This window comes from Brassica oleracea, chromosome C4 (assembly GCF_000695525.1).
Source record: "Brassica oleracea var. oleracea cultivar TO1000 chromosome C4, BOL, whole genome shotgun sequence".
Lineage (NCBI taxonomy): Eukaryota > Viridiplantae > Streptophyta > Magnoliopsida > Brassicales > Brassicaceae > Brassica > Brassica oleracea.
Window position 1 is genome coordinate 17,905,591 of NC_027751.1, and position 14,337 is coordinate 17,919,927.

At 32.9% G+C, this 14,337-nt stretch overlaps 2 protein-coding genes and 1 pseudogene across 2 annotated transcripts; 2 read left to right on the top strand and 1 right to left on the bottom strand.

The window, feature by feature from the left end:
- Window positions 1–938: 938 nt before the first annotated feature.
- Window positions 939–2,756, top strand: LOC106338294 (annotated as a pseudogene).
- A 1,824-nt stretch (window positions 2,757–4,580) lies between these two features.
- On the top strand, window positions 4,581–7,524 carry LOC106342944 (COP9 signalosome complex subunit 4). The gene is made up of 14 exons (XM_013782013.1): window positions 4,581–4,776; window positions 4,854–5,005; window positions 5,090–5,193; window positions 5,275–5,335; window positions 5,637–5,729; window positions 5,816–5,916; window positions 6,016–6,124; window positions 6,214–6,258; window positions 6,435–6,503; window positions 6,599–6,690; window positions 6,792–6,834; window positions 6,917–6,976; window positions 7,094–7,153; window positions 7,232–7,524. Exons 1-14 carry the CDS (start codon window positions 4,647–4,649, stop codon window positions 7,304–7,306), a joined length of 1,194 nt encoding a protein of 397 aa, XP_013637467.1. The 5' UTR covers window positions 4,581–4,646; the 3' UTR covers window positions 7,307–7,524.
- LOC106342945 (outer envelope pore protein 24B, chloroplastic) lies at window positions 7,511–8,897 on the bottom strand. The gene is made up of 3 exons (XM_013782014.1): window positions 8,630–8,897; window positions 8,149–8,511; window positions 7,511–7,821 (listed from the first exon to the last, which is right to left on the bottom strand). Exons 1-3 carry the CDS (start codon window positions 8,828–8,830, stop codon window positions 7,741–7,743), a joined length of 645 nt encoding a protein of 214 aa, XP_013637468.1. The 5' UTR covers window positions 8,831–8,897; the 3' UTR covers window positions 7,511–7,740.
- Window positions 8,898–14,337: the final 5,440 nt, after the last annotated feature.

The following is a 14,337-nucleotide window of genomic DNA, read 5'->3' on the forward strand; positions in this document are numbered from 1 at the left end:
CACACTTATTATATGTCCATAAATCTAATCTAGCCTATAAAAAAATTTAAGTTTAGTGTTACAAAGCCCAATCTAAAACTAAAGAAAGTTAATAATGAAAGTTTATAATTTTAACCTAGTACGCGACACTAACGTTTTTGATGTCTTCTTTCTTTTAGTTTTTACCAACTAGATTTTTTTTTCTAATAACAAAAGAATAACGCAGGCAAATAAAAATAGTATTCAACAGAGAAGCTAAAAGGTAAAACTCAATGAAAATTTTGATTTATGTGACTTAATAGGAAATCGTGAGAGCATAAAAATTATAGTATTCTGCTAATTTTTTTATTTTTTTCCCAGACAAGATTTCAATGGAAAAATATTTTAAGCCTCCGAGGATCATTTGCCTTCTCCTAAAAAACAAGACTTTGAAACTGATTTGGAGAATTTACCTAGTGATCGTGGAGATAGGAAAAGGATAATTGAATATCCTTTAAATCAAAGAGATGAGGTAAGACGCAAATATCTTATGAGAGGTCCTTGTCAACCTTGTGGTCATGAATTTCCTAAAACATTGTTTCAAGGGTTGACGTCGATTGGCCCCCTAGACTATATAAACCCACAATCTTTCCCCCCAGACTTTTTGTCTCATCAATTATCCCCGTAAACAAATAAATTAATCAATTTTCCACAATTTTAAACAGATTAACCAAAATCGCGTTTAGTGATTCAAATCACGATTCAATCCCTCTTGGTTTGATCTCTATAGTGATCAGTTAGAATACAATGTGAAAAAGGATAAAGCATTTTGTTTGTTCTGCTACTTATTTAGAGATTACGCTGAAAACAAATGTGGAAGTGATGCATTTGTGATCAAAGGATTTGATGACTAGAACAAGACAGAGATATTACGTGACCATGTAGGAGCAGTGAATAGTTTTCACAATAGTGCGTTGAAAATGGTTGATTATCTGATGAAACCAGGACAATCAATTGTCCATGCTTTTTATAAGCATAATGACGAGGTTAAAAATGAATACAAGATCAGATTGAATGCTTCAATTGATGCGTGTAGGTATTTGTTAAGACAAGGACTCTCGTTTGGAGGTCATGATGAATAGGTGGATTCAGTTAACAAGGGAAACTTTTTGAAGCTTGTGAAATATACTGCAGAGCAAAATGAGCTTGTAAGTAAAGTTGTGTTAGAGAATGTCCCCAGAAACAACCAGATGGTCTCCCATAAAATTCAGACAGATATATTTCATTGCTTTGCGGAAGAAGTTATTGAATCTATAATCAAAGAAGTTGGTCATGATGTATTTTGTTTGTTGGTGGATGAATCCGCAGATGTGTCTGATAAAGAGCAAATGGCAATGTTTTTTCGCTTTGTTGATACACATGGGATAGTTAAAGAAAGGTTTCTTGGTTTGGCTCATGTGAAAGAAACATCTTTTTTTATCCCTGAAGAGTGCTGTTGATTCTTTGTTTGTGAAACATGGATTGAGTATGAAGAAGTTAAAAAGACAAAATTACGATGGAGCGAGTAATATGAAGAGAGAATTCAATGGGTTGAGAGCTCTAATTCTTGGAGAATGCAGTTCTGCATATTATGTTTATTGTTTTGCTCATCAACTCCAGCTAGTTGTCGTTGCAGTTGCTCAGAAGCATTTTGAAGTTGGAGATTTCTTTGATAAGATTGATGTCTTGTTAAAGGTGGTTGGTGATTCTTGTAAGAGGAAAGATATGGTTCGAGAAGACCACCTGAACAAAGTTGAGGAAAAAACTAAGAAAGGGGAAATCAAGACTGGAAAGGGACTAAACCAAGAGGTTTCGTTTCAAAGACCAGGTAAAACTCGTTGGGGTTCTCATTATACGACATTTCTGCGGTTGGTTGATTTGTTAGCTTCTATTATTAAAGTTCTTGAGTATGTTAAAGTCGATGGAAGTGATGGTATCAAAAGACGTCAAGTTAATGGTCTTCTTAAGTACTTCCACACTTTTGATTTTGTGTTTTACTTACAGTTGATTTTGCTTCTTTTTGGGATCACAAATAGCTTGTCAACGGTTCTCCAAAGGAAAGATCAGGACATTTTGAATGCTATGTCACTTGTTAAATCTACCAAGCAACAATTATACAAGATCAGAGATGATGGATGGGAATCTCTGATCAATAAAATTTCTTCCTTTTGTGAGAACTACAAGATTGAGTTCCTTGTTATGGATGATGAATTTGATTCAAGGAATTCAAGAAAAAGAAGCAATATAACCAACTTGCATCATTACAAGGTGTAGTGTTTTTACACTATATTGGAAATGCAGATTAAAGAGTTTAATGACTGTTTTGATGAAGTAAACACAGAATTACTTGGCTACATTGCTTCCTTGAGCCCCACTAATTTATTTCAGGAGTTTGATCAGTTAAAAGTTATGAGATTTTCTGAGTTTTATCCTGAAGATTTGGTCCTATCGAGCAGATTACTCTTGAGCACCAACTAGGTCTCTATATTGACAACATTCGGGAAGATGAAAGATTTTCTAACTTGAAAGATCTTGGAGATCTTGCATGCATGATGGTGAAGACAAATAAACATCTTTCACATCCTCGGGTTTATCGGCTTTTAAAGCTAGTTTTGACTTTACTTGTTGCCACTGCTACAGTTGAAAGATGTTTTTCAGCGATGAAGATTGTGAAGACTAGCTTGCGGAACCGGATAAGTGATCAGTTTTTAATGATTGTGTTGTTTGCTTTGTTGAAAAAAAATTGTTTGAAAAAGTAACAAATGAAGTAGTAGTGAAAAGATTCCAGAATATGGAGTTTCGTAGGATAAATTTGTAAGGTAATTTTTAGTTATGAAACTTTTTTTTATCTAAATGAGTTAGTTATTAAAGTGCTCCCAATTGATAATAGTTCTGGATCCGTCATTGACCACACCTCTATTATTATACATAGTTCATGAAAAAGAATAAAAAATAACATTACCAAATAGTAGTTGTACCATTTATATTGTCGCAGTTTAGTTCTGCAGGATACGTGCAGTAACATTATCTCCTACACTTCGTAGTTTCGGGAAACTCTGCATCATAGCCCTAAGGTTTTGACAGCTAGGTTTAACAGGTGTAACAATAAGACTGAATTGGTTCTCTGAAATGTTTTCTTCGCATAGATCCAAAGGAAGTGAAATCACTTCACCTTCAATACCCAAGTTAATATCTTGGATTTGCTTCGATAGTTTCTCAGCCATCACTTTCTATATGTAAAATCTTGGTAAAAAAAACTATTTTTTTTTAATTGACCACCAGTTTGGGGCGAGGTACATTTATTAGAGAAATTTTCTAGAAGTTTATTTTCACAAAATAACACTCAATGAGAAAAATGACCAAAATAATTTTTATTAAAAGGTAAAAATATATTTATGTCCTACGTTTAACTAATCTAGACTTACGATTTAAAGTTAAGGGATGATATTTTGAGGATATGGTTTCAAATTAAAAAAAAAATAAAATATAAATATTAAAAATTTCAAAATAAAAAGACTATTTTAGGCATTTTTCTCATTGAGAGCTATTTTTTGTGACGAAGACTTAAAAATCTACTAGAGAGAATTGCCCAATTTATTATCCAATTGTAGCATTCTATGCTTTATACATATTTCATGTTGTGAATAGTTTTTGTGCCATGGGGGTGATTGGAATGAGTTGTAGCTTTATGTTTTTGGCTGTAGAATTTAAGCTGTAGATTTATTTGATGTAGATTATTTTCCTATAGCTTTGTAAAGCACTATCTTTTTGCTCTCGGAATAAAGCTCTTTGCAGCCATATTTTAATTTTGTAGAGATTTTTTTGCTGTGAAATTTTTAAGGAAAAGAAAACTAGATTGGTTGACATATAAGGTTTTAGACTAAATTTTGGCTGTCTAGAGCATCTACAACCGCAACCAATCACCCCCTTATACAATAGAACCTCTATAAATTAATAATGTTGGGAATCTAAAATTTTATTAAATTATAGAGATATTAATTTACAAAAGTTTCTATATTTAGATTTCCTATTTTAAAATATATTTATTCTAAGATAAGAAAAATATTTGATTTAGTGTATAGACATTAATTGCTATTTTTTTTTCAAATTTGACATTTACATTAAATTTATTATATTATTTCATGTGTATAATATATATTGCATAGAACATAAATGTGATTTTATATATAATATTACTAAATCTTATCAAAAATATATTAAGTGTTAAGAAAATATAAAGATAATTTCATTGTGAATATAAAATAAACAATATAATATAGGTTCTTACTTATATAAAATATATATACATATAAATTATTAATTTATAATTTTAATGAGACCACATATTTTCATAGATTTTTTTTAAAAAATATTATTATATTATTTTATCGATTTGTGTCAAATTTTGAACCAGCCCACCGACAAAATTTATTAATTTATAGAGATCGAGTATTAATTTATAGAGGCTCTCTTATATGACATATAAATAAATAAAGCCTCCCTTCGAGAAAGAGTCTCTCTTTCCCGTGTTGTAATGAGTATATATATTAAGAAGAAAATAAGAAGGAAAAAAAAATCACAAAAGGTTTCTTAGGGTTTGTTTGATCCAAGCGGAAGAGAATATCCAGAGAGAGAGAGAGAGAGAAGGCATGGAAGAAACCTTGAGGAGCGCTTCAGCAATCGCTGACCAGCGTCAGAAGATCGAACAGTACAAACTGATCCTATCCTCTGTTCTCTCCTCCAACGATCTTCTCCAAGCCAAACACTTCATCGATCACAGTAAGCGAATTAGTCTCTTCTCAAAGTTTTCTAGAGAGGAAATTGATTTTGTTTGGGTGAACAAAATAATATTGCAGTTCTGTCGGATGATGTGCCGTTGGTAGTATCGAGGCAGCTTTTGCAGTCGTTCGCACAAGAGCTCGGGAGACTGGAAGCAGAGACCCAGAAGGAGATTGCGCTCTTCACACTCACCCAGATTCAGCCCAGAGTTGTCTCCTTCGAGGAACAGGTTTTGATTGTGCTTCTATTGTCTATTTTATATGGAGGCAAGGCAATGTACATTGGTGTTGCTTATACAAATCTCTTCTGGCAGGCACTTGTTATCAGAGAAAAGCTTGCGGCTTTGTATGAATCAGAGCAGGAATGGTCAAGAGCCGCTCAGATGTTGAGTGGCATTGATCTTGACTCTGGAATGAGGTATGGCAGTGAGGGCAGCAAAGTTCTAGTCTTCTTTTTCAGTATTACTTATTTTTGATTTGTGGTATTCTCCATCATTAGGGCTGTTGACGAAAACTTCAAGCTTTCAAAGTGTATCCAAATTGCTCGTTTGTATCTCGAGGTTTGTCTTAACTGTTTCCAATTACATATGCACAATAGATTTTGTCTCCCTTTTATGAGCATGTAGATCGCATGTCTATATTTATGAGATGGATTCGCACATGCGAGTAATGGATTGTCGCTAATTGGTTTCCTTTTGTGTTGGTACTTCTGTAGAGGTTACACAAGTTAGATCTTATTGAAACTTTACTAATCTTTGTGTTGAGAGCATTACTCACATCACTTCAATAGTAAATTGAGGCTACATTAGTTTATTTTTAACTTTCTCTAATAAATACTTTTGTGTGTTTGAATGTCTGCAGGATGATGATGCTGTAAATGCAGAGACTTATATAAATAAAGCTTCTTTCTTAGTGAACAGCAGCCAGAATGAAGTTTTAAATTTGCAGTACAAGGTTGGACCGCCTTTAACTAAGAATTTAAGTGTTGAGTGACTAAGGAGTTTTTGATTTTGAGTTTTAACATATTATTACATATACAGGTCTGCCATGCTAGAATTCTGGACATGAAAAGAAAGTTCTTAGACGCTGCACTTCGTTATTACAGCATATCTCAGATTGAAAAACGCCAAATAGGGGATGAGTAAGTGAATCGGTTTCTCTCCTTGCATTTTCAAATTTCTCATGTTTTGGTTCTCTCTATCTCTCCCATAATTTTGTAATGTTATAATGTTTCTTACAGAGAGATTGATGAGAATGCACTAGAGCAGGCCCTATCTGCTGCTGTCACATGTACCATACTAGCTGGAGCTGGTCCTCAGCGCTCTCGTGTTCTTGCAACTTTATATAAAGTAACTCCCATGTGGATTATTAATAGAATGCCACTTTGTGCTCCTTACTATTTTATTATTTTCTGACTTTTCTATCTCTTTGTTAACAGGATGAGCGCTGCTCCAAGCTTAAGATCTATCCCATCCTGCAAAAGGTTCTATCCATTGTTTATTCTATACATACATTTACGTGCATTTTGACTATAGTATCGTTTGAGCTGGCATGTTACTTCTATATCAGCATGCAAGATGTTCCTAACAATCTCACCATAGCCTTTAGGAGCTTGGTCGGAACTACATGCTAACTTTAGATTGTTATGTAAATTTCTAGGTGTACCTGGAAAGGATTTTAAGGAAACCAGAGATTGATGCTTTTGCGGAAGAATTAAGGCCGCATCAGGTATGGATTGTTATTAAGATTTGGAAGCAATATTTGCACACTAATCTTTATTTGTTAGATTCATAACAAGTTTTCATTTTAATGGTCTTCAACAGAAAGCAACTTTGCCTGACAAATCCACTGTTCTTGACCGTGCCATGATTGAGCATAACCTTCTGAGTGCAAGCAAACTTTACACTAACATAAGGTATAAATATGATGTAGAGGCAGATCTTGTACCGTTTCTTTGTGTTTTTGAGACTTGGTTGGTTTTCTAAACTCAGTTCTCCAAATATTTTGTATTCTAAGGTTTGATGAGTTGGGAACTCTACTGGGAATTGACCCAACCAAGGTAATATTCAATATCAATATGTGAATCCTCTTTTATCCTTTTGTTTGTCCTGTGTTTAATGGCATAAGTTTTCTTCATGAAGGCGGAGAAGATAGCATCTAATATGATTGGCCAAGACAGAATGAGAGGTTCCATCGATCAGGTTAAGCTCTAACACGACAAATACTTGGTTGGTTTATTATGCGAGCCCTGAGAGAGTTCAAAATCAAGAAGGTTCTTACATGAGTTTTGATTCGTTATGTTTTATGTTAATTTCCAGGAAGAGGCTGTGATACATTTTGAAGATGACATTGAGGAACTCCAACAATGGGATCATCAGGTTCGCTCTTTCTCCCTAGCAGCTATGTTTTTTTTTTTTTGTGTGGAATAATGACTGAAAAGTGGAAGCTGTGTGCAGATATCTGGATTATGCCAAGCTCTCAACGATATTCTGGATGAGATGGCGAAGAAAGGCCTGCCTGTTCCTGTCTGATTCATTTCATTACAAGCTATGAGGTGTACTTAAATATAAGCCGAAGAGAGAGTCTCATAGCCTAAGCTTTTGCCCTATGCTGTGTTTTTGGAAACGGTTTACATTCGTTTCATATTTGATGACCTAAGCTTTTTTTTTTGGCAAATTCATGTCCATACCTTTAGGTTAATCTGATATTGAGAAAAAGATTGGGCATGGAATGAGGATTTTTAAGAACCATTTGCAGATTTTCATTACATTTAAAAGGGAGTTTAGGGTACATTTTTCCCTTGGAACACATTATTTTTCAAGAGGGAGAGACAAAAATAACAGACACATGAGACTGGCTAAGGGCGGAATCTGTTACAACGGATAAGGTTGGAAAAAAGGTCTAATTAAAATCGGTTGTAACAAGCAAACAATTCAGGTGGGAACTTGAATAATCGTAAAGGACATTAAATTTCAAGGTTCCATGTTGTTTCTGCTGTCAATTTCGGCGTTTTCACTTCCTCCGCCAAATTCACAGACGCACATACCTATTTCAAAACAAGAAGCAAAAGATCCATTAGGCTTTACGAACTAGTCGTTGCTCAAAAGGCACATCCAATGTACAAATGTCATTAGGTAATAATAATAATATACACAGAACAATCTAAAAACTCAAATGGTATATGTATAATTCATATAGACTCTAAAACACCGATTTGATTATCTGAATCGTTCTTAGGTTTTTAGTTTCCCTCTTATCAAATCAATTGTACCACGTTTTGAAGAGGATTTAACTTCCTAAGATTGTCTAGTAGCAGAATATAACCGACATGGTGATGTGAATTGTATCTACACACATGGAATAAGTTGCTTACCTTGAAAGATCCAGTGGATTTGGAGTTCCTTGACCATTCCACACCAAGCAACTTAGTAGACGTTTGATAAGTGGCCTTGACAACATCCTCATCCCCATAGACTCTCTTAGAAACCGCAAAATCCCAAGCATTCTTGGCAAAGTCATAGCAAGGCTCGAATGTAGCAATCTTTCCGCGTGCATAAGTGTACTTAAGCTTACAGTTGTTTGTCCCCACCATGTAATTAGCAGAGACTTTGTTCGCAGGATCAATCAAAAGGCTCCCATCCACAATTGTTCTGTTATCAGCTCTGCTATGAATGTAAGTCAGATTCAACGGCTTCTCGGCAACCCTCACCGTGTTCATGAACTGAAACCTAACATCCTGCACCCACAGAAACCAAATTGATTCTATCTTAAGGTTTAATCATAAGCAATCTACATGGAAATGGAAAGACTTAAAGGAATCTTCTAAGCGGGAAAGGAGCGGTGGTGAGTGTTACTTTCTTAGGGACATTATACTCGACGATGAAGAAACCAGGCTTCTCCACGGCCAGAGAGAGGCCGTTCAAGCTTGGACCAGCGACGAAGGTAGCATCGGTCATGGTGGCGCGTAGCTTAATATCGCCGGCGTTGAAGGCCACTGAGCCTACTCCGGTGCTCTTGCCGCCATCGTACTTGCCTTTGACGGAAGCCTTCATCATCGTCCTCCCTTTGACTCACTGTAGAGGGAGATGTTAGCGGCGAAATGAGGAGACGATAAAAAACACCGTCTTATTCTCCGCTGCGAGTGTATGGTTCGCACGTACAAAATGCTCGCACGTACCGAGGGTTTAAGCCTTGTTTATTTGAATAAATTTTGGTTTATAGTTTTTTTTTTGTTGAATTTAGTTTTCTGTTTTCTATTTTTTTTATATTTCAAATTTTAATTTTTAATTTTTAATTTTTAAATTTAGAAATTGTTTTAGATTCCAATTTTTAAATTTTTGAATGGCAATTTTTCCCTTTCAAAACTATTATAATACACTATATTAGTAAAACTTTGTTTATGTTTAAAAAAAAATAGTTATTGTTAGGGACAAATAATCCAGAAAAACAATTTTTATGCTCAGAAGAAGACGTTTTTTTTCCTTCTATTTTCCGGGCAAAATATAAAGTTTCTACTAAAAGAAGATTTTTTCAATATTTTAAAATATGGAATGATCTAACCTAAATTTCAACTACAGTAGAAGCTCTAAAAATTAATATTCGATAAACTATAATCTATATAAATTAATAAATTTTGCAGGTCTCAACTTGAGCAAATTCAAAATTTGACGCAAATCAATAAAATAATAAGATAATATTTTCTTTAAAAAATTCTATGTAAATATATGGTCTCAATCAATTATAAATTAATAATTTATATGTATACATATTTTATATAAGTAAGAATCTATTATTATATTTTTTTATATTTACAATGGAATTATCTTTATATTTCTTAATACTTAATATATTTTTGATGAGATTTAGTAATATTATATTTAAAACCACATTTAAGTTTTAGGCAATATATATTATATACACAAAATAATATAATAAAATTAATATAAATTTCAAATTTCAATAAATAACAATTAATGTCTATACACTAAAATCAAATATGTTTCTTATATTAGAATAAATATATTTTAAAATAAGAAATCTAAATAATATTTTTTTTGTAAATTAATATCTCTATAAATTAATAAAATTTATAAGTCCAACATTATTAATAGAGGTTCTACTATACAATGACATATAAAGATGACTCCTAAAACCTAAGAAAGGGGATTGGCTATTATTCACTTTCGATTATGGAAGAATGCAAGTAAAATTACGGTTTCCCAACCAATTTATTGTATTCATGCTCTATTGATCAATAAAATACTAAAATAGTGGCGCCAGCCTGCACAAATAGTGGCGCCAGCCTGCACATACTCGGAATCTCTGCAGGATTTCACTATGTTTTTTTTATGAGAAAAAGAGATTAGGCATCTCCTTTTATAATAAAAAAGAAGAAAAAATTTAAATTCAAATATAATTGAACATTGATCTAGCATGATTCTCTTTAAATCCAAAAGGAAATTTGGAGGTCCATGTTAGAAATGTTATTTCTCTCTATTTGCCTTTGAATTTCACGAACATCATCAACTAGTACATCAAGCAAGTGTTTTTTCTTACCCTTACAAACACACAAATTTTAGATCTTATATCACTTGTTTGAGTAATAGTTGACTCTCCATAATTTTCTGTAATGGTGTTAACAATTCTACTCTAAAGAGAAGCCAACACACTGAATTCACATGATAAAAAAAATTTTTGGAGCTAAAGCTTTTGCTATTCTTTGTTCATCCATCTTAACTTCAAGCAATGAATTTGATTTAAAACCATATTTTCTCTGTCTAAAGCAGCGTCTGAACTCATAAATAAAGTGTTCACTGGTCTGGCTAGAGAGGTATTTTAGTGGTGAGTAGGGATGTTAATTAGGGATCCTTTTATAAACGAGCTTAAACGGGTCTCGTGTAATATTATAACCCATTAAAAAGCATGTTTATATAACCATGTTAAAAAGACTTGGTCGGGTTTATCCACTTATGTTCGTCTAGTAAACAGGTTTATACAAAAATAAATGGACAGCCCGTTTAGCCCCTTTTCAGAAGTAACTAACATTGACGTTTCATAACCTTCGTGTAATAACCTAATGTCCTAAAATCCGAATTGAATTCCTTACCGTTCTCCACCTCTGTTTAGAGTTATTCATCTCAGATTTATTTTGATTCTTGTGTTCTACTCCACTGTGTTCTCTCTGCATACGTTCCTCTCTACAATTCTTGTAAGTTACAAGTTGTAAATGAGTTACTTTCACTTTCTTGTTTAATGTATTGGATTTGATTGATTCTCATGGCCTTATTGATTATATGGGTATGTTTGTTTGTTCAAAAGATTAGTGAAATTTTTGTTGTGTACATGAAAGTATCTAAATCATTTTAGATACCCTTCATGAAAAATATAAAATTATAAATTATTATATCAATTAAATATTCAATGCAACTTGATGTTTAGTGTGTACATGAAAGTGTCGAAATCGTTTTTTAATGTACATGTTGTGTATAAAAAATTTTGCTTCGTGAAATTATTCATTTTGTATTATAGAGATTATTGAAAATTCTTGTTGTGTTGATGCTTCTCACATGTCACTAATTTTTGTTGAAATAAAAATTGCTTTGTCGTGTATACACAAATCATTCTGCTCTCGAGTTTATTTGTGGATTATGAAATGATGATAAGTTTTTAATGATCGTTCATATGGTTTTGTTTCATTGTTTTTGCAGAGATGGTCTTTGAATCTGAGCAAACTATAGTGCTTCTTGAGGCCCAATGTGAGTATATGAACATGAATGATGAAGATGTTGAATTTGATATAAATGAGAAATTGACAGAAACAGAAGCAGAAGTTCAAAGTGCAACTGGATCAACACAAGTAAATTCATCAACACAAGCAACGAAACATCCACGTAAGCGACAAAAAAAACCCCACTTGTTTGGAAAAGAGATGGCTAAGTGCATTCATTGTTATTCAAAATTAGTGATTAATAGTAACTTTATGGTACAAATCACTTGAAGCGGCACTTAAAGAGTTGTTCTAAGATGCCTAAGATGGTAGATAAGCATGCGTATGATCATATGGTAGATCATGAGATGATTACCGAGACTATCATTTACCATGATTAACCATTTCGATATGTGGAGTATGAGAAGGTCAGAGCTAGAGTTAAATATCTAAATACTAATTGTCAACACATCTATAGACAGACTGCTGCTCTTGATGACTATAAAGATATGAAATAGAAAAGTTGAAAATGTTGTTTATGAAGCATCCAAACAGGTTTTGTATCACCTCTGATTTATGGGTATCTCGTCCTTAAGTTGTGGGTATATCTGCTTAACAGTCCATTACAAATGATAATAGGAGACTAAATAGTAAAATCATATCATTTTTGTGAGGTGAAGTCTCCACATACAAGTGATGAAACCGCTAAGAAGATTTTTGAGTCCTTGAAAGAATGAGGTTTAGAGAAGAAAGTTTATTCGATGAATTTAGACAATGCAACTAACAAGAATAGTATGTTGAAAATTCTCAAGGGCAAGCTTCAGATGATAAGTGGAAGCGATGGAGGTATATTGTGTGATGGTGAGCACATACATGTTAGATGTTATGCTCATATTCTGAACCTAATTGTCAAAAATGGCTTAGGGTTAGCAAATGATATTTTTCATAACATTTAAGAAAATGTTATATATGTGAAAGCATCACCACAAAGAAAAGAAGTATTAACAACATGTGTATAGAGAGTAGGAAATATAAGTAGAGCTGAGTTGTCACTTGATATTCCTACTCGCTGGAATTCTACATACGAGATGCTAGTTAGAGCTCTAAAGTTTAAGAAATCATTTTCTATCTTGTAGTTTTATGATCCAAATTATAAGTCATTGCTTTCAGGGGACGAATGTAACCGTGGAGCAAAAAATTTGTGATTTTTAAAGATTTTCAGTGTTATCACTTACTTTTCAGGTTCAAAATATCACAGTTTTAATGTCTACTTCAGGCAAGTGTAGATGATACAATTGTTATTGAAAAAATATGTTATATGTGATGATGATGATGATGCGATGAAAAAATGTTCAAAGACATGCAAATTAAGTTTGATAAGTACTCAGTGGATTACAGTTTTATCTAGGCTATGGGAGAAATTCTAGATCTAGGCATTAAGCCTGAGATGCTAGAAGTTTCTTATAATAAATTGGATATTTCTATTTCAGGTTCAAAGATTGAAGAACTTAAGGAAAGATTAAAGAACTTAAATAAAGTTTGACTGCATTCTATAAAGACTTTCAGAAACAGTCATAAACAATTCCTTCAAGTGTTTCATTGACGTCAATTCTACATAAGATAGTCACAGAATCTCTGCTTGAAAATGATTATGATAATGTAAGTAACTTAATATTCTAATAGTCATAATCATTATCTTGAAATTATTTATTTGATATAAATGTTCATAATGAAGAATCTTTTTGAGCTGGAAAAGAGCAGTGAAGATAGAGTTTGCAACACAAAGACACATCTAGATATCAATTTGGAAGAGTCGAAACTAAATGGAAAATCTAACATGGTTTTGGATGTTTTGAAGTATTGTAAAGATAACTAATGTCTATTTGGTTATTTAGCATCTATGGCACATGATATCCTAATCATTCTCATCACCACAATAGCTTATGAGTATGCTTTTAGCATTGAAGCTCAGGTTTAACTCATTACTGAAACCGTCTCTTGCCTAAAATTGTCTCAGTTCTTTTTCTTTTGCACTAGGAATTAGTTGTGCGATTTTTCTGAATATGAAGGGTAAAGCTTACAAAACAATTTATAACTATATTCTTTTAACTAATTCATATTATAATTTGTAAGCAACATTGAAGACAACTTTGATAAAAATGAAGAATTTAGAAAAAAGAAAGTAGTTCAGGAGTGGAGTGTTCAAGATCAGAAGATTGAAATGTTGGATGTAACAATGGTATATGGTGTTTTTGTTATGTTTTACATCATTTTATCGTTTATTTGATGAAAATATGTAATAATTAGTTATGTTTTGATTATAGTCATGTCTTGGTAGTCCAATATGAGGAGGATTGTTATGTTTATGTTATTGACGAGGAGTGATTGGTTACTTTGCATTTTAGTTATGTTTTGCACTTTGAATTTTAGTTGAAACAATGCAATGTAATGTTTAATGTTTATAGACTTTTGTATTTTAGCTTACATTTGACAGATTTGGTTGGAGATAAACGATAAATGTCATGATATAAAAAGACTGTTTATTTTTTAAAAGTAAAAGTGCTTCAAACAGGCTTCGAACGGGCTTAATTTTAAACGAACTTCACGTAAACGGACTCCATATAGGCTTAATTTAAATGGATCTTTAATGGACATATGTTAAACGGGCCAGACATAAATATATTTGGACATAAAAAGGCCGAACATGCCCGTTTTAACATCTCTAGTGGTGAGTATATTTGTCAATCAAAGAGTCACATGGCTTCATATTCTTACCTTTTATCTCAGGATAATCAATATTACATGTTCAAGATTACTTTGTCTGCCGCCGAGAAGGTTCATAAGTCATCTTAGCCG